The sequence below is a fragment of the Sorex araneus genome, chromosome 2 (genome assembly GCF_027595985.1).
Source record: "Sorex araneus isolate mSorAra2 chromosome 2, mSorAra2.pri, whole genome shotgun sequence".
Taxonomy (NCBI): Eukaryota; Metazoa; Chordata; class Mammalia; order Eulipotyphla; family Soricidae; genus Sorex; species Sorex araneus.
The window spans coordinates 267,298,091-267,318,855 of NC_073303.1; the positions used below are offsets into that span (position 1 = coordinate 267,298,091).

Genomic DNA, 20,765 nt, shown 5'->3' on the forward strand with positions numbered 1-20,765 from the left:
TGGACAAACTCTGTCATGACCCAAAAGAGGTAACTGGATAAGGACCCTGCTGGGGTTAGGAAGACTAACCTGGCCTGAGGACTGTGATCTGGAATCTATAGTGAATGTCCTCAGGAAGAGCCAAACTTTAAGTCTGATATATCTCTTACTGTGCTCATACAGAGTGACATTGCTAGAAATATTAGAAGTAAATTTACTACAACTATTTAAGTGGATTACTAGCTGAGGAAGGAAGAAAGCAACACACCCTGGATGGAATCCCGCCCTTGAGTGGATCTGCTAGTAATCTGGAGTGATCTCCTTAGACATGATTTTGTCCTTGAGTTAATCTCCTGGAGGAGTGGCCTTACCTCTCTTTGTTGATTTGCTAATGTTCAAACCCACCTTTGTATCCCCACCCTACATGATTGCTATATAAACAAAGACTGTAAGAGCAGAAGGAGAATCAGGAGTGAGTGAGATGGGAAGGGAATCTGGATCCAGTCAGGGGAAGCGGAGAAAGAGAGTCAGGAAGCAGTTGAGCCAGAAGCGAGGGAGAATACAGGAGTCAGCGAGAAGCAGAGGAGAGTTAGTCGGAAGGAGAGACAGTTACAGAGACAGCAGAGAGAGAGAGAGAGAGAGAGAGAGAGAGAGAGAGAGAGAGAGAGAGAGAGAAAGGATGGATACAGAGGGAAGGGAGAATTGTGTGGTTAGACAGAGACACAGAGAGAGAGCTGCAGAGAGAGCTGGGAGAAACGAGAGACTGAATAAGCGGCAACTAATCAGCAACCAGCTTAGCCTTGTTCTTCCTTGGTCTGCCCTTGGCCACAGCGTCCAGGGCACACACAGCAACAGCGGACCCGGGTGGAGAAGCGGCTCGAGAGCACCAACTGCAGGCGGAAAGAGCCGCCAGGAGAGCCTGAGAGCATCCTTTCACGTGTAATCTCCGCCCGCGTGAAGATTTTCAGGGCCCCTCGAGGCTCCAGGCCGGTGAATTTACAGTCGATCTGGTGAATTTACACATGTGGCCACACAGATGTCCCCACTGAGAATGAGCCACGAGAGACCCAGCGATTCCTGGTGCTTTTATCTGCTAGTCAGATAGTTCCAAGCACCAGAGCAAGGGATTTTTTTTTCTTCTGAGCTATTAAGATGGGGAATTACATTCAAAGATTGTTAAACATGATTCCTGCAATCCTGGGATAAGTTAAAATAGATCTTGGGGCATATGAAGTTTGATCATAAAAAATTAATTATCAGTTTTATTATATTAGAATTTTTTGCATTGATATGTCAGTGGTAAGATTCAAACTGCATTACTTAGGGCTATCTTTAGATAGTGTTTAGAGAACACTGTGTATACTCCTCCATCGAAATATTACAAATCTTCATCTTCTATGCTCTATGGCAATGTGAACAGGATCTGGTTTTCAAAGATCAGTAAGACAGGAGGCCACACTGAACCTCGCACCTCCACCTAGAGGCATAATAGTCTCTATTCTTCTCTGCTGGAGTCAGTGTTGATAAACTACATTTCCCCATTCAGAAAAAAATACTTAGGTCCATAAATTTTTTTTTTCAGGGCTCAAAGTGGTGTGTGATCTTAAAAAATATTTTGTCAAAAAAAAAATATTTTGTCTCCATGGTCATTTTTTTATTTTGAAATTTTGGGTCAGCCCCAGCAGTGTCTAGGTGTTGGTTACTCCTACATGACTTCCTAAAAATCTACATCACAATTTATAGAAATCTACAGAAAATACTGAGTGACAGAAACTGCCATCTTGCTTATTGTAACTCCTCCTCAGGAAAATGCTATGACCTTAGAGTGACTTTTAAAACAGTAACCAAAAGTTCTGCCGATCCGATGATTCAGTCGCAAAGGACGTCTCAGGGTTACTGAGCTTAAATCAGGTCTAATAATCTGGGCAGCACTGTCGCGCTGTCGTCCCGTTGCTCACTGATTTGCGCAAGCGTCCACCAAAACGTCTCCATTAAGACACTTGTTGCTACTGTTTTTGGCATATCGAATACACCACGGGGAGCTTGCCAGGCTCTGGGTGAAATGAAAGATTTCTTTCATTGACTCTACTGAATCTTAAACTAATGCCAACCTATTGAAGGAACTCCCAGCCTTTCTTGAACTGGATCTTAGCATGGGCCATATACCTGGTTCTTATACAGAGTTTCCTTCAGGCTGGTTAGAGCGTGAATCCGGACATCCACGTTCTCGTGCTGCACCGCCCGCATGGACAGCTGGAGCGTCGTCTGAAGATCAGCGGTCTCAGAAGTCTCCTGGAAAAACAGACGTTGACTTATTTTCAGTTAGTCACTTTAAAAGCCATTTTGGAAAGTCTAGGTTTCCTCATCATTAAAGCAATTGACCTATACCCCAAGTCAAAGCACTTATAAGAAAATTTCCATCTCTCCCATAGTCTAGGATACATCAGTCTTAGTAACTCTTCCCTTCAAGGTGGGGAAGGGGAGCTTGGGGCCATCCTCAAGGTCATTGCTGGAGAGGCAGAGGGGCAGACACTGGGCTCAGATAAACAGGAAGTGAGTGTTTAATTCCCTAGACAATTTTGCAGTCCCTGTAATAAATAATTACTAAGGAGAGAGACACCTTTCTAAAATCTTGAAACGGGGAGAAAAAAATTACAGAAATTGAGTAATCAAACTTACACTGATACAACAAATATATAGAAATGCACAAGAACCATATTCTTTGCTCTTCATTCTACCCAATGCTACATCTTTGAAACAAAATGCCAAAGCGTTCTTTTGAAAATCAGATCAAAAGGCCTACTTGTTCAATGGGAAGCAGCCATCTGAATATCACATATGGCGAGGTATGATTCTAAGCAATCTCTATTCAAAACACTGGAACTTCGGTATAATTTTGTACCAATTTTTGGTCTAAATTTGTTATCTCTGAATACTTAATTTAAATTAAATACCTTTCTGTATTCCTGTAGAACTGCTTTAATTTTTTTCAATTCTGGATGATCAGGTAAAAAATATATTTCATGAAGAAAATCTTGCACAGCATCCCTAATAGTTAGAAGAAAAAAAATTACCTGTAAAAAAATATGAACGCTAAAAAAGACATAAAGCAGAAGTTGAAACTAATTCCTATTTTATTCACACAAAAGTGCTAGCTGATCACTGACACGCAAAGCAGTCTTCTCAAACATGTGTGGGATACCCAGTTAACTTATAGCTGCAAATATCTGAATCTCCAGACAGTCACCCCTTGCAGTCCATCATAAGGGCCTTAGTAAGCTACGCTTCTTGGCAGATGCAGCAATGTTACCGTTACATTACAGTTACAGCCTCCTCAATCTGGCCAAGGTGTTGCTTTACACACAATGCCACCAAAATTTACCGTGCTGATTTATGGCATTAATAACAAAAGTCTGCAAGTTCCTGGTTTTCTGCTTAGGTTTCTGCTTCTCGGGAGTCCAGCACAGCATATTCAGTCTGCAGGGAAAGAGGCTGAGACCACACAGCAAGAACCGAGAAAGCCCAGTGAAGGGACCTGCAGCCGACGGCAGCCACACGAGTGACTCGCCAGGGAAGGAACCAGCCAGTAGCGCCAGTTCGGGTTACAAATGGAGATTAAATTCAAATGCTGTCTGGGGGTTTTTGAGTTGTTTTTGTTTGCCTGAGGGCCACACTGACAGAGATCAGGACTTACTCCTGGCTCTGTGCTCGGGAACCATACTTGGTACGAGGGGTGGAGCCAGGGTCAGCTCTCAGGCCTCTCCTCCAAAATTTTCTTTTTCATTTTGGTTTTGGGGCCACACAGGAATCCTCCAGGCAGGACTTGGGGGACCCTACGGGGTGCCAGGCATTGCCAGGAGCGGCACTTACATTTAAAAAAATAGCAAAACATATACTATTTGTATAACTAAAAATATTGGAAAAGTGATGTAAAGTGATTATATTAGTCTATATTATTCTGTGAAGTATGAACATTAAAAACAATAGAATTTTTTAAACGTATATTAGTTTGCACTTTCTATTGGAGAGTTAGCAGAAATGATTAAAGGCTAACAAAACATGGGCAAGTAAGTGAAAAATAAGAACTTACACCTAACTTTTCACAAAGGAAGTAAGATATAGAGTTGTTAGTTGATAAATAAAAAAAATTAAATGCACAGGACGAATTCCAGGGTATAAGGCAGTAAAAGATTAAAATGGAACGAGCAATAAACTAATCTGACTAAGCAATGGCCCAAGTGTATTTTTGGAAAATCTAAAAAAAAATTTTTTTTTTAAGAAATAAAATGTAGTCAGATTTTGGAAGATTTTGAAGTTAAAGTAAGTAATTTGGAATATTTACCAGTTAGACAATGGTGAATCATTAGCAATAACTGTGTGCATGCTATAGGGAGACAGACACGTAGAGGCTTTAAGTATACACAATATGAAGAAATGTGCAAGCAGATATGGAGATGCTTTCAAGTATGCAGAATATTTAAGCTTAAAGGCTGGTTCAAAGGTTAATGCAAAGAAGTAACAAAGGCTTCAGCCAAGCCAGAGAGAATGGGCACCTCCTACCCTTCCTCACACCATTCAACGGCCTCTGCACATGTGAGGAAAAGCAAATTCAGCCTCACATCTTCCAAAATTGAAGGAAACGATTCTGAGTACAGCCAAGCAACTCTTAGAGTTACACTCTACATGGGAGGGATGTCAGATGTGAAATAACTTCAGTATGTATCAGATAGAGCCTGTCAGTTATTTTTGTTTAAAGAACGTGGATAGTTCTTTATTGCTAACAATGACCCTCATACAGATTTGCTTCTCAGGGAGAAGACTTATCCACGTTGTGCCCATATGCCATATTGTTATAACCATGAATCATTCTGCTAACAACTGTCCCCTCAGGGAGAAAGTGCAGAAGGAAAGATCAGCGCTCCTGTCCTGATCCTCCAGGTGTCTGGTTCTCATACAGGACTGAGAGGTCGCTGCATCCCTGATGCCAGCCCCAGGGCACACCTGTTCTCGATGATGAGGTAGTGGAAGATGGCCGCGGTCTCCTGGGGCTGGATGTGGATGAGAGGCAGCAAGGCCACTATGACGTGGCTGAGCAGGGAGCCCAGGTGCGCGTGGTCCAGGCAGCGAACAAAGCAGTCCCAAGCTCTGCGTGAACAAAACGAAACAGATGCGCAAAACACACGACTTGATGGCCTAGAAAACTTATCACTGAGTAGTCAGCGGGGCAAAGATATATACAATTAGATTAACCAGGCAACTGTTCAAACAGAATAAAGACCAGTACTGTATATGCAAAACAGAATCATCTCAACAATACGGTAAACCGTAAAATCTACGTGGAAAACACAACTTACGAGTATGCGACCTTAGGGGACAGGCTTAACAAGGAAAACACTGCAACACACCCCTGCAGCTATTGGAATAGCCTCTGAAAGAGGACACACGTGTGGCTCATCTCCGGAGAAATGCCAAGCCAATGAAACTCCCAGCAGCCCAGCGTCCGGGCCGAAACTCTGGGCCCGGCCTCCCCTCCCCCCCTCTGCCGGGGGCTCTGTGAAGCCACGCCTGAGGATCGTCCCCGTGCTATTGCCGCTGGGACCCATGGCTGCACACCCTCCAGCCCCCCAGGACCGACAGCGCAGTGGGAACACAGCAAGTCAGAAAGGAAGTGACACAGAAGCTACTGGGCTCGGTGAGAGAAGAGGAAGTAATGCTGGAGGCGCGACTAGCAGAGAGCCAGCGGATCCCCAGGGCTTCCTAACGGCGCTCAGTGGCAAATCCTTTACAGAACTATTGTTTGGTAGTTCCATTGGCCACTTTGCTGTAAGAAGCAATATAAAACAAATCACGTAGTGCCTGCTGAGGGGGTAGTTGGGTGGTATTGGTGGAGGGAAGGAGCACTGATGGTGAGCACTGTAGCACTGTTGTCCCGCTGTTCATCAAGTGTCAGCCACCCCCGGCAATGCAGAGCCCCCTTCTCCCTTCTCCTCCAGTGCTGAGTGCAGAGCACCCTGTCCCGGCAAAGCCGAGAATGACGAAAAATAAAACCAAAGAACCATTTAACCAACAGCAACAACAACAAGGCGAAGGGGATGGCTGAACCCAGAAGAGCTGTGCGGGGCTCTGCGGAGGGTAGGTGTTGTTCGGGGCTGTTCTACTGTTGCTCGTTTCCCAGGATGCTGAAAGATTTCACGGTGAAGCATTTTTCAGTGCACACCGCCCCTGTTCAATGTATCGGTTTCGAGTGTGGGACTGTACCTGCAGCACAGCTCGGGAAAGTCGTCCTTGAACCTGAGGCCAGTCCTCAGCGTGGTCATCATCTTCACCCGCACAGAGCTGACGTGCCTGGGGCCCATGAGCTTCATCAGCGACACCAAACTGTTCAGGGCCTAAGGGGGGAACGGGCTTAGGGGCTACAGACACTCGGCATCGGCTGGAGCAAGACTCCCAAGGACAAGCGTGTCCCGCCCTAGTCCCAGGTCACGATCTGTGCCTTGACAGCACAAGGTCGAAGAAACTTGGGCCAATTCCTCGCATCCAACTTCTTGTTTCAGAATGAAGAATTTGGAAAATATGAGTTCTTCCCCCCCCCCCACCTTGAAACCTTGTTTTTTAGGTTCTAGTGGTCTTCTAGCATAGTAATTTTCATATTTATATCAAGAATATAAAACTTATTTTGCTTCATATAATCTCAAACTACACCTTTTTTAAATGATACCAAAATCAAGATGCTCTAAATTTAGGGTAAGAAATAACTGATGATACACTCTAAAAAATAATATACACAATTTACTACTATGTAGGCCATTAAATTTGATTTGCATTAACTCCAAATTTTAAGGACCCCTCTTAACCTAAGTTATCTGCCAAAACATGCAAGTTCTTTATGGTTGAAAACACAAATTCGAACTCTCTTAGGCTGGTGGTCACCCTCCCACTATCGTTCAATGCGGACGATACAGAGGGACTAAAGACACCAATTAATACAGAAGAAAAAGTACTGATTGCTGAAGTCAGCTACTCACCATTTTCTTATCTTCGATGCCAACACTGGAACTCAGTAACTGCATGTTAAAAAAAGCCAAAATGCCCAACAACTTGGGTTGCAAATAATCAGCCTAAGGAGAGGGGGAGGGGGAACACAAAAATTGTGTTAAGTTTAACACGATCAAGTTTCATTGATTTATTTCAATAACGAACAACTATTTATTTACTTTCCATTTTACCTAATTATATTAGGATACTGGAAATAAATATTAGATAAGTTAAGTTTTCCAAAAGCTTGCGACCAGATCCTGGTAACACCATTTTCTCTTGCACAGAACTAAGTGTATATAAATTCCCTGTGAGTCCTTTTGACCTTACTCAAGACAATGAAAATAGCCAATTGACTGGATTATTTACAATTAATACTTGGATGTGCATCATTTGCTCCCTAAGACCTAGTCTTAGTATCCTGAGTCCAAAGCTCAGAGCTCTGGACTGACATCTCAATTCTAAAATTATCAAAATATAAATCATATCAAAGCAAAGGACCACATGAGAACAAACTATTACTGAGAACAAATCCTGTATCTTTTTAAGAGAAGGTAATGAGCACTTAAGGTATGGCAAAAGAGCCAATAACGTTTTAAATAAGCATGCAGTAGAGAAAAAACTCAAGAGCCAGGGAGACAGACCAGTGGGGCAGGGCACTTTGCTCTCAGAGGCTGGATTAAGTCCCTGTCACTGCACAGTCCCAGAGCACCACGAGAAGGGACTTCAGGAGTACCTCAGTGAGAAGCGGAAAAAAAGAAAAGAAAATGTAGCACCACAAATGTCACACAGATATAAAATAATGTAGTATGGGCCTAACATCCAAGGACGTAGACACAAGGGCCAGGAAGATTGCCCCACAGCTGGAACCCGCCTCATGAGCCGGAGGAGAAGCAGCGGGGATAGAGAAGGGATCACTGAGTCAATGATGGTTGGAGGGAGCACTGGGGATGGGAGATGTGTGCTAAAAGTAGAGAAAGGACCAAACGTGACGGCCTCTCAGTGTCTGGTTTGGGCAAACCATAATGCCCAAAGTAGAGAGAGAGGGAAACTGTCTGCCACAGAGGCAGGGGGTGGGGTAGGGTGGGGTTGGCAGGAGGGATACTGGGGACACTGATGGAGGGATGGGTGCTTGATCATTGTGTGAATGAACCTCAATCATGAAAGCTTTGTAACTGAATCTCATGGTGATTCAATAAAAGAGTAAAAAATGAAAAATTTTTAAAAAGTCACGCAGAAGGAACTGGTCAGTGGTATCAAATACTACTGCAAGGTTAAACACAGTAGGGACAGAGAAGTGACCACTGCACTCAAAGCAGGACTACTACTTCTAACTTGACAAAAGTTCAGTAAAATAATGAGAACAGAGTCCAATTAGAATGAGCTCAAGAATGAACAGGAAATGAGAGAACAAATAGGTATCTTGTAGGCTTCATTATCTTAAATAAAAATCAAGAGGAAATAGTCTTGTTGTTGTTGTTACTGGGTTTTTTTTCTTTTTCGGTCACACCCAGCAATGCACAGGGGTTACTCCTGGCTCTGCACTCAGGAATTACCCCTGGCGGTGCTCAGGGGACCATATGGGATGCTGGGAATTGAACCCGGGTCAGCCGCGTGCAAGGCAAACGCTCTACCCACCCTACCCGCTGTGCTATCGCTCCAGCCCCCTGTTGTTATTGCTTTTAGTGTCACACCCAGTGATGCGCAGGGGTTACTCCTGGCTCATGCACTCAGGAATTACTCCTGGCGGTGCTCGGGGGACCATATGGGATGCCGGGGATCAAACCCAGGTTGGCTGTGAGCAAGACCAACGCCCTCCCCGCTGTGCTATCGCTCCAGCCCCAAGGAAATAGTATTTATTGGAGTATTTATCTAGATACAAATGTATAATAGAGTGATATAAATGTAATTAATGTATCATCTAGCTTTGACAGTGGATTTAAACATTGTCAGAATTGATAAAGCTATTATTTGATGCCAAGGAGGGGTCGTCTGGGTAACTGTGGACGTGTTCTAATCTATAACTAAAAAGGACCAGAAAAAATAACTTCACTCAGTGAGAAAAAATGTAAAATCATTTCAAAACACATTTTGAATCCTAGTACATGTTTATTAATGACTTATAGATGCAATTTAAACCATCAGTCTTTTCAGAACAAAATACCCAATTTAAAATTTAAATAAGTATCTGGGCCAGAGAACGCACAGTGGGTAATGTATGCCATGCATGCAACTGAGTCAGGTCTGACCACCATCCCCCCAAACGGTGCCCTGAGCCCACCAGGAGCAATCTCTGAGTGCAGAGTCAGGAGCCCTGACCACTGCCAGATGTGGCCCCAAAACAAACAAAAGATTTAAAGAAATTTCTAATTTTGGAAATTGAAACACACACACACACACACACACACACACACACACACACACACACACACACACACATCTTTTTTTTCTCCAGTTCAGTAAGAAACAGAAAAAAATCCATATGACGTGTTCCTTACCATTAGTTCAGAGGATGTGATCTCTCTGGGGCCCTGGTACGGGTCATCGCTAGACGCGAATGAGGCCAGTATTGACAACCCGTTGAAAACCTGCTGATAATGTTCTCCAATCCGCAGCAACAGCTCATTATGCAGCCCCTGGAAATCCTGCCTCAGGAGGCTCCCCAGCTCAATTTCTGTTTCATTCTGACGAAAAGATACATTTTATTAAAAAGATGGTTTTTTCCTCCACCATGTACATCTTGGAAATAGGTATACTGACTTCAGCATACTCAGTAAATCACAAACTTTAGCTCAAGAGGGAAGATTTACTGATGAGGCTCTAAAAGGCTTTGAAAGAGGACTTTGATTTTAGCCCTTCTGACAGGCCTCTCAAAGCTTAGAGGTAATAAAAGTGACTGGACTTTATTTGGAAATGAAATAAAAATTTCAAAGGAAGTCCCAGTTCTCTAGAAGACCATCATACAGCAGCTCATTATGCAGAGACAGGCTACCCACAGGGAGGAGAAGTTGTTTGAGACTTGGACAAACTGGACCTGCTCTGACCTCAATTCTGTCTGTTTCCTTGTCTGTGACATGGGAAACTCATTTGACTTTAATTGTCTAGTGAAAAGGACTGTGATGAAATTAGTCTTAGACACTGTTTAGCAAGGTCTCTGACATTATGCACTCAAATATTTTAATTCCACCTCTACATTATTTTCTTTTTCAAAAATGATGACTTTATTCAACATTCGTTATCTCTCATGCAGAAAGAGGCCTACTGCTGGCTTATCATGAAGGAAAACAATGAACGTCAGAGAAAACGGTAGTCACATATGCAGATGTGACATGTGGCTTCTATTTCCACACAGCTTCACACTTCTCAAAGATGTCATGGCTAGTTTAATACCAAAACAGAAGCACAAGTTATCATTTTAACTAAGAAACTGTTATTTTTTTTGGGGGGGAGGGTCACAGTCAGCAATGCTCAGGGGTTATTCCTGACTCTGCATTCAGGAATTACTCCTGGCGGTGCTGGGGGGATCATATGGGATGTCAGGGATTGAATAAGGATCTGCCACATGCAAGGCAAACGCCCTATCCACTGTACTATCACTCTGGCCCCTTAACTAAGAAACTGGACCAAATTATAATCAGAGCACTAAATAAACTAAATGCTGACATTATATTATAGCTGAAGTTAACTCTCTCTTCCTACAAATGCATATATTCATATTTTATTGGTGAACTTACAGATCCAATTAAAACGTTCTGGTAGGGGCTGAAGAGACAGAACAGTGGGCGGGGCACCTGCCTTGCACACAGCTCCATATGGTCCCCTGAGCACTGCTAGGAGTGAGCCCTAAGCGGATTTGGGAGAATGTCTTGAGCAAAAAACAAAACATCAAAACAAAAAAACAAAAGAACCCAAAAAACAAAATTAAAAATAATTCAAAAAATTTTTTTAACAGGATTGGGGCTGGAGAGATAGTACCGTGGGTACAGTACTTGCCTTGCACAAGGCTGACCCAGGTTCAAGCCCCGGCACCCCGTACTGATCCCATGCGTTTGCCAGGAGTGAGCCCTGAGTCTAGTCAAGCCAGGAGTGGGCCCCGAGTCTAGTCGAGCCAGGAGTGGGCCCCGAGTCTAGTCGAGCCAGGAGTGGGCCCTGTGCACCAGCCAGATGGGGCCCGAAAACAACAATTTTTTTTTAATAAAATAAAAATTCTAATATGAAATTAGCCGAGAGCCTGACTCATAAATGGGTAAGACTATTCCATGCCACTGGGGTGAGGGATGAACTCAGTAAGGAAAGAGTCATCCTACTGAGTGTACTGGCCTCGTCCCAGAGAAGCGTATTCACGAGAACCTCAGAGGGACCGGAGGCAACAGGCCCACAGGTACAAGGACAGACTCGAACCCCGGGTCCTTCCTGCCCAGCAGGGCCAGGGACAGCCCCGGCCACCCAACTAGGGCCTCCAGGACAGGCTGGAACTTACCCCCCGCCTCCCCCTCTTGGCGTTCCCCTGAAACGAATGTACACGAAACAGCAAGATGCTCAAGTACCTTGAGATAGTGAAGGGCACGTTCTAATTCATCCTTGGAACACGAACAGACCAAGTGAGAGAAAATGTATTTGAAGTTATTGATTAAAATTTCTCTCCGGTTGACATTCAATTGTTTTCCGAGGGTTCGGATGAGGGCGGAAGCGGCAGGGCTGGCTTTGGCGGCGAGGTCCGGGAGCAGCACCTGGAGCGTCCTCTGTGGGAAAGAGATTCCCGTCAATTACGGCATGGGGGTGGGGGACACAAGAGTGAGCTGATGCAGAAATGGAAACGGAAACTCCTCAGGAGCATGTGCTAAGACGCCGAGAGGCAGTTGCAGGCCTGATATGTCATTGGAGCTATGCTACCTAATCACTGCATTTTGTCTTTTCAGTCCAAAAATTGACTTACAATCTTTCACCACTCTTTCATACAGTTTACTCATAAATGATCTTAAGTAATACCAGCACTGTATTAAGAGAAACCTTCACATACTAGTTGCAGCATCAATTTTCTAACATAATCTGGCATAAAATCGAGGTCTATTGCCCTACCCATGGTACTATCACTCTGGCCCCAAATTAGCTAACACATTTAGGCGATAAATGGAGCCATAATATAGTTCAAGTTTTCAAAATTGGAAAAAAAAACCAAACCTGCTATCATCTGAAAAAAAAAAATCCCTAAATACACATATCATCCCACATGGTAACACACTGATTTTCATTTATTTCCTTTCAAATCTTATTCATAAAATATATACAAAATTCCAAATATCTAGTGGTTGGTCTCCACGTACAGCATAATCTAATGAATGTCAATCAATATCCGGGCAAGGACTAGCCACAATGAACAGACTCAGACTCTGCCCCAGACATTATTCACACCTCGCGTTATTTAGTATAATACTTAAAAACATAGTCTTGTAAGGTAGTATCAACAAGTATTCAAAACTATCCACAGTCCTATAATGATCCATGCCCTAAATAGTAGACACTTCATTTCTTCTCATGACTTTAACTGGGGGGCTCCGAGAACCGCCCAGAGTGCCAGGTCAGCCTCTTGGTGGTCCTCAACCAGGGGGCGACTGGGAGCTAAGGCGTGTGGACGTGAAGCTCCTCAGTTTTGCAGGGCACAGCCCAGACCAACCTTGCAGAGCTCCAGGGCACCAGGACTGCGCCCAGTCCAGCGCAGGGCACCGTGTGGGGCCCACGAGGGTCCGAGCCTGGCCTTGTACTCTCTCTCTCTCCAGTGCCAGGGTCTCACTTGGTTTTACTGCTCAGAAAATCTGGCCCTGAGCACCCGTGCTGCCTGGTTCCTAGACAGAATCACCAAAAGCTCGAGGGTCTTTCTCCGGGGTCCTTGTGGTTCTTACCATCATCCCTCCAGGATGTGACCAGTTTACAAGCAACTGGAGTTTGCCAAAATATAACAGGCCGGGGGCTGGGGAGAAGGCCAGGCCGGCGCCCCCACCCCCGCCCGTAGGGGACAGGATCGTTCCGGTCAGCTGAATGTTCAAGTGCGAACAAATCAGCGGGATGGTCTCCGGGCAGTGAACCAAATAGTGACTCAAACCAACATGAGATTAAGACTCAGACATTTGAGTTACACCAGAGCCCCCACATCCTGCACGTCTGTAAACCCGGGGTCTGTATGCTCGGTCCACGGGACCCACTTTCCCTAAAGAAACTCAGACCGGAGAAAGTCAGAGTGAAGTCAGAAAAAGGGGCGAATTCAAAGTGGCGGCTCTGCCTTGGGGGATGTGAATAAACACGGTGCCGGGACACTGGCTGGCCAAAGCGGAGCTGACCCAGGCGGGGACACTCTGGCCAAGGGTGCTGCTGGAGGCTCCGTCCTGTCCCTAACAGAACTGCAAGTCACAAAGCCTGGTACTACAGAGAAACTGTCCACATTTAGGAGGGCTGGGCCAGGTGGGCAGCCGTGCGGGAGCCGCCCGGCCTGGTGCCCTGCACCTGCTGCTATCTGCCCGGCCAGGGACCACCTGGCAGATGAGGCGGCCCCCGCACCCCGCCACAAAGGCTGGCGCCCTCGGGAGAGAGTTTCAGCGGAGGAGAGTGAAGGGAAACACAGAGGCGGCCGCAGACACGAGCTCCCCAGGGAGCCGCGGCTCGTGCATGGGGAACCTTTGCTCCCGTTCTCCCTGCACATCTCCAGACTGGGGTCAGCAGGTGACCCGAGGGCAGGAAGACCCTGCAGGGCGGTCAGCGGAGCTGCGGGCTCTTCCCAGGTTGCCCGGCTCATCCTAAAGCAGCAAGCCACGCGGCTGCAAGCCTGGCTCTGCCCCCGGGACAGCTGCCTGCACACGCTGCCTCCCGTGGGCTCTCGAGAAGCTGCGGGCCCACTCTGGTGAGTGACTGTCCCCTCAACACTCGCGTACAAGCATGTCTAGGACAGCTGCCTTCTCTGCAGACAGCTCGGGCCTGCAGGGACAGAAAGAAATGAAAATGGGGGAAGCGGGGCTGGAGCGATAGCACAGCGGGGAGGAAGCTTGCCTTGCACGCGGCCCAGCCTGGGTGCGATCCCCAGCATCCCATACAGTCCCCTGAGCACCGCCAGGAGTAATTCCTGAGTGCAGAGCCAGGAGTAAGTCCTGAGCACTGCCAGGTATGGCACAAACTGTCTCTCACCAAAAGAAAAATAAGAAGGAGGGAATCTTATCCAAAATAAATAAATAAACCCCCCCTAAATTTAGAATGGACATAAAGAGAACATATAAATTGAAAACTTTAATCAAGTATACTTTGCAACTTACGGTAAGGAAGCGATTCAGATCAGGAAAGTCAAAAACGTTGGCGATTTCAGACAGGGTGTTCAGGGCCACTTCCCGCTGGTGAGTCACCTGCTGCTTCCGCATCTCGGCGCTCTGGCACCGGCCGGCGGGGAGGGCTGTCATCTGGCTGGAGTGCAGGGACTCCACCAAGAACTGGAGCAAGACAGCGTCAGTTTTCACTCAGGCCCACACGGCAACAGGATGGAACATGTACGTTAGCATAAAAGATGGCGTCCTATGAAGTAGCTCCTGTAGTTTATATAAACAGCCTGAACTGGGCGAACTCCGTCAGAGTCAGCCTTTTGTAAGGCCCAGCATCCTTACATAGTCACTAACCCGAACAGAGTATTGGCTTCTTAGCTATGAATTCCACCTTTCCAGACAGCAGATTCCGAAAGGCTGGGACTGGTAACACAGGAGGTGGCTCGGTGGGGGACACGTGCGGAGTGCCGGGGGGGACTCCCGGGACCAGAGGAAAAGCATCCTTGGGCAGGAAAATGCATGCTTCAACTCTTTGTTAGAAAAATGATTATTATCTCCCTCACTTTTAGTTACAGCTTCAGACCAAGGTGCTGGAAACAGAAAGGTGGCGGGATTTAAAACTCTCCTAAATATCCCGCCGAGATTCAACCTGGGTGGCCACGCTTTTGTGCGGCTGCTTTGCTGATGATCGACCAAGATCCAGAGGCCAGCTAGACTACTTTCGGTCCCAGCAAGTGCTCGCAGCCATGTGTCTAGACTGTGAACTAAGCCATAGCCCCACGCTGGCCGAGGAGGGGAAATATCCTTCTTTCTCGGTTTCTTTTCCCTTTCCGGGGAGAAGCGGCGTGGTGTCCACCATATTATGAGGACTATTAAGCAGGTATGAACTTGGTGGCATGGGAAGGAAGGGGAAAAAAAAGTGTAATGAACTTGAAACAGCGGGACGCTTGGGCAGTCTCAGGCCGGGGCCGATACCGGCTCGCGCTCAGCCAAGATTCGACCCGGGTGGCCACGCTTTTGTGCGGCCGCTTTGCTGCTGATCGACCAAGATCCGGAGGCCAGCTGGAACTACTTTTGGTCCCAGCAAGTGCTTGCAGCCATGTCTCTAGACTGTGAACTAAGCCATTGCCCCATGCCGCCCCAGGAAGGGAAATGATGCAATTTCTAACATAAATCTCCCTGGACTTAATTACTAAAATACTAAAATACAGAAATCCTAAACCGCGTGGCCACTATTGACTGCATATCTCTTCATTCTCAGCAATGGAAAACTAATTATCAAATGCTTCCTCCTCAGTAGGGCTGGTTTTTTTTGGGGGGGAAACTCCAATAACAATAGTGAGTTTTGTGTTGAAATAGGGAATGTAATCAAGGTAAAGAGAAAATGAAGTGAAATTTATCAGTTACACAGGTGGGGGTGGAGGGGTGGGGTGGGAGGTATACTGGGGTTTTTGGTGGTGGAATATGGGCACTGGTGAAGGGATGGGTGTTTGAGCATTGTATAACTGAGACATAAGCCTGAGAACTTTGTAACTTCCCACATGGTGATTCAATAAAAAAAAATAAAGTTAAAAAAAAAAATACACTCCTAAATACATCATCTAAGAAGTACATATTCGGGGGCTGGAGCAATAGCACAACGGGTAGGGCATTTGCCTTGCACGCGGCCGACCCGGGTTCAATCCCCAGCATCCCATATGGTCCCCTGAGCTCAGCCAGGAGTAATTCCTGAGTGCAGAGCCAGGAGTAACCCCTGAGCATCGCTGGGTGTGACCCAAAAAGCAAAAAAAAAAAAAAAAAAAAAAAAGTACATATTCGGGGGAAGGGCAGAGGGCGGGGGGCTACTCCTGGCAGTGCTCAGGACTTCCTCCTGCCTCTGCACGCAGGGCTACTCCCGACAGGGATCGGGGACTACACGGGCTGCCAGGAATCAGAGCAGGGCCGGCCACATGCAAGGCAAGAGCCCTACCCACTGTACTACTGCCCCCCCCCCACACACACACCAAATACATTTTTCAAAGCAAAAATCTGAAACATGTAGATGTGCTTTTTTAACTCCTGTGAAGGACTGTTACTTCCCACAGTCAAGGTCAACGCTGACTCACCTGGCAGATGGGCTTCTTATACTGACTGAAAAAGTTTTGCAATTTCACACTTTTAGCTGCAACCAGAGCTCTGATCTCCGTGTATGCTGCTCCAGAGACAGACGCTGACTTGGACAGTAAACAGTGTAACAAGTGCAAGAGTGCGAAGGGAACCAGATCTCCTTTGGCTGCCCTAAAATTAGAAACAGAAAGAGCTTTTGTCAATATCTCAGAAACAATGAAAATCTACAAATAAAATCCACAGTGATATGTTATTTTTATGATATCACATTTCCAATACCAGGCAAGTAAAAAGGAATGACCAGAATAAATAGGTATATGAATGCGGCCAAAATACCTTCCAATATCCCCTGTTGTAAAAATCAAAGTATCCTTCAACTCATTGTTTCTTGAAATTTGAGCATGTGTATATGCCTCCTTCATTCTTAACACAAAAAGCTAGAACAAGAAATTAACAAGTTAGAGAAGCTTTTAGAGCCAGGCTTATCAAAATACAAATGTTTAAAAATAAAATTTACCAACCTCTTTTATAAATCCATCTTCTGAGTCCAGTGACTCCAATATATGCTTGATATTCCCACTAAAAGCCACTCTAACATCTTTGTCTGGATCTTCCATTAAATTTAATAAAGTTCCAAGTACCATCTTTACATCTGATTCATCTTCTCTAAAATCAAGATGCTTACAAAGATGACTCAAATTATCTATGAAAGCTAAGGGGCAAAAGCACAAAATATCTAATTTAATACATTAAATATCAATTACTAAAAAACTATTGTTAATAAATAATACACCATTTAAGCTGCATTAAGTCAACATTTAGTATTTAATTTGTAGGAATATAGAACTTGGAGGACTAACGTGAATACTTGTAAATTTAAATAAATTTTAGACTTAATAGAAAGTCAAAATTTAAATCAAGTAAATTCTAGATGTTTTAGTTTGCACAGTGAGTTAACGGAAGACGATACTGGGCCTTCCGCAGCACTGCACACTCAGCTACAGCGCTGTGAACTCGATCCCTGACCACAGAGCCAGGAGGCAGCCCCAGGCACATCAGGTGACCCCAAAATGCTCCCAAATTAAGCATTAACAACAAAACCCCTATAAATGAACAGAACTCTCAGCCTTACCATTAAAACTCACATTTCAAGAGTGAGAGTCCTAGAAACGATCATAAATATGTGAGATCACACAGAAACTTACCACCTGAACAAACGGACAGCCCGAGTGCGACCCAGGTCTCATGCTCCAGCACTCACAGCCATTGGCATGGAAAGGTGGCCGAGAGAGGCCACGTCCAGCTCCCTGTCAGGTGAGCTCTATATCGTGACGAAGGGCTTTATGGGAGTGGCACAGATCACACTAGTGAGTCCCTAAGATGACTAAAGAGCCACAGCACTGCCTCTCACAGACTGAGCGAGCACCAGCCAGGGGCCACTGCACTGTCCAACCATGAAAGCACTTAAAAAACAAAAAAATTACTATCATGTGGTTCTGGTTTATTTAAAGGGTTCGCTTTCTCACTTGCTCTTTCCTCTCTCTAGCTCTCTTTCCTCTCTCTCTCTCTCTCTCTCTCTCTCTCTCTCTCTCTCTCTCTCTCTCTCTCTCTTTCCTCCCTTCCCCCCTCTGTATTTTGGGTGACACCCAGCAGTGCTCAGGGGTCACTCCCGGTGGGCTCAGGGGACCCTATGAAGTGCTGGGGCTTACACCAGGACCAGTCACATGTGAGGCAGGTGCCTTCGCTGCTATAACACTTCTCTAATCCTAAAGGTTTTCTTTAATATTAGAGCACTGATATCTTTATTTTAAAGCTACTACTGGTGAGGACGAGCCTCATGCATGAAGAAACAAGCAGAGGAACCCAGGTGTACGGGACCTGGGTCTGAGATCTCCAAGGCTGCTCAGATCAGGACTGGGCCTCTTCCACCCAGATCCCCCATTTTCCAGTAGCTAGTGCCCCTGGCGCTGTGTAATCCCATCAATGGCCAACATCCAAAGAATAAAAAACCAAGGTCCCGGAAGAGAGTGACACAGTCTCTTGCGCCCGGGCCTGGCTGTTTTCACCGGGGTCCCTTGGAGGGGGCGAGTTGAGTTTCCCTCCCTGCCCTGAGCAGAGCCCCAGCAGTTGAAGACCTCTGGAACCCAGCCACAGCCATGCTCAAGGCCCCTCTCCACACATTCAGACAAAACTCACACATGAAGGAACCAGCAGAGGAACCCAAGTGTGCGGGACCCAGGTCTGAAATCTCCAAGGCTGCTCAGATCGGGACTGGGCCTCTTCCACCCAGATCTCCAATTTCCCAGTAGCTAGGAGGTCACACCCAGAAACTGCCCCAGTGCCATGTAATCCAATCAACGGCCAACATCCAAAGACTATAAAACCAAGCTCCTGGAAGCACACGGCCACATACAGCTGCTCGACATCTGATAGCCTAGTTCTCCCTGTTGGAGAACCTGGCAAGCTACCGATAGTTTACTGCCCACACGGGGGAGAGCCTGGCAAGCTCCCCATGGTGTATTCATACGCCAAATACAGTAACAATGACGGGTCTCATTCCTCTGACCCTGAGCAACCTCTAACGTGGCACCATTGGGAAGAACGAGTAAAGAGAGGCTGCTAAAATCTCAGGGCTAGGATGAATGGAGACGTTACTGGGCCTGCTTGAGCAAATTGACGATCAACGGGATGACAGTGATACAGTGATACTCATGCACTTAACTAACTTATCATGCAAGTACCATATTTTAAGGCTTCACAGCTTACTTGGTTTAAAAATATTTTTAAAATCATAGCAAACTACTCACCAAGTTTCACGGCACTGGGTGTGTTTTTTTTCAGCAGAAAAAGAAATGGCTTGCAGAGAGATACTTTTAATTGAGAAGACGAACATTCATGTTGAGATGTGACTTTTAGGCTCTTGCAGAAAAGATCGTTATGTCCTTGTTCAGAATTGGGTTCTGTTGAAGAACTTGTCAAATAAAACATCCCATGAAGTATACAGACAAGCTGACCGAGTATAGAGGCAAATTCTCTCTTGACAATGTCAGAATCATCTTTAACTTTATCTCTGGGAGAAAAAACAAAGAAAGATAAACTTCCTTGCTTAATTATGTATCCCTGCTAAGATGGGGCAAATACTGATAAGAAAAAGCCTTGAAGGAAATAGTAAATCCTAAAGCAACACCTTCTCTGTATAAATGATAGATTTGCACATTTGGCTTTTCCAACCAAGTCATACTATTAATACGCACATAAGAACCTTGGGAATTCTGTTACAAGAATTCTGCTGCTGCAGCAAGATGAAGAACCCGCGGACACAGCTCGCCCGGGTGACCTCATGGGGGCTTTGCAAGGCCCGGCAGTAGACGGCTGTTCTCCACTCCAGGAAGATTCTCCTCGGGAACAGGGTCAGGAGAAACACACAGTGCGACTCGGCCTGCGGGGCTGGAAAACATTTCGTCTGTTAAACGAGATTTCCAATACTTTCTCTCTCTTTATGTCTGTCTGTCTCTGTCCGTCTGTCTCTCTCTCTCTCTCTCTCTCACACACACACACACACATATACACACACACATTCTTTGTTGCAAATTAAGCAACATTATAATGAAAAGATTTTAGAAAATAAAGCATTGCAAAAGATCAATGCACAATTGTGCCAGAAGATCCAGGAAACACAAACTGAAAACCACACTCGCCTGAGAACCAAGTGAGTCCTATTTAGTGACCTTCGTGATGACTTTTCTTTGCTTTCAGGTGCCAAAATGTTAAGAGTCTAACGATGTCAAGTGCTGGTGAAGATGTGAAAAAGCAAGAGCTCTTAGAGTCAGCTAGTGGGAAACTGGGACCTTTGTAGAGTAACATTAGAGCAAAGAGAGGATGTAAACATGTCAAACGTGTTACTATTTTCACTTCTTTTTTGTTCCTTTGTTATTGGTGATCTGGGGGCCACACCCAGCAGTGCTGGGGCTTACTCCTGGCTCTGTGTACACATCACTCCTGGCAGTGCTTGGGGAACATACGCAGTGAAGGACGTCGAACCCAGGTCAGCTGTGTGTAAGACAAGCACTCTGCTCACTGCTCTATCTTTGTCCTTTTTTTTTTTTGCTTTTTGGGTCATAACCTGGCGATGCACAGGGGTCACTCCTGGCTCTGCACTCAGGAATTACTCCTGGCGGTGCTCAGAGGACCATATGGGATGCTGGGGATTGAATGCGGGTTGGCCACGTGCAAGGCAAATGTGTACTATTGTACCTGCTGTACTATCACTACAGCTCCTATTTTTATTTTTTAATATTTGAAACAGAGCGGCGAGATTGCTCAGGATGACTGTGAGTGGTTCCGTGG

The 20,765-nt window shown here is 45.6% G+C and overlaps 1 protein-coding gene across 2 annotated transcripts in view; it reads right to left on the reverse strand.

Annotated features, from left to right (window-relative positions):
- Positions 1–20,765, reverse strand: part of ATR (ATR serine/threonine kinase) — a 90,313-nt gene that overhangs the window by 55,002 nt on the left and 14,546 nt on the right. For both annotated transcript variants that reach the window (XR_008628646.1, XM_055128704.1), the window contains exons 9-21: positions 19,673–19,865; positions 19,226–19,488; positions 16,940–17,130; positions 16,755–16,855; positions 16,418–16,589; positions 14,313–14,483; positions 11,562–11,756; positions 9,513–9,698; positions 7,005–7,097; positions 6,238–6,368; positions 4,981–5,124; positions 2,934–3,027; positions 2,146–2,271 (exon numbers count right to left, since the gene is read on the reverse strand). Coding sequence is in view for 1 of the 2 variants with exons in the window: in XM_055128704.1 (XP_054984679.1) it covers positions 2,146–2,271; positions 2,934–3,027; positions 4,981–5,124; positions 6,238–6,368; positions 7,005–7,097; positions 9,513–9,698; positions 11,562–11,756; positions 14,313–14,483; positions 16,418–16,589; positions 16,755–16,855; positions 16,940–17,130; positions 19,226–19,488; positions 19,673–19,865 (2,060 nt within the window). In the remaining variant the exon portion in view is untranslated. The remainder of the gene's footprint in view (positions 1–2,145; positions 2,272–2,933; positions 3,028–4,980; positions 5,125–6,237; positions 6,369–7,004; positions 7,098–9,512; positions 9,699–11,561; positions 11,757–14,312; positions 14,484–16,417; positions 16,590–16,754; positions 16,856–16,939; positions 17,131–19,225; positions 19,489–19,672; positions 19,866–20,765) is intronic.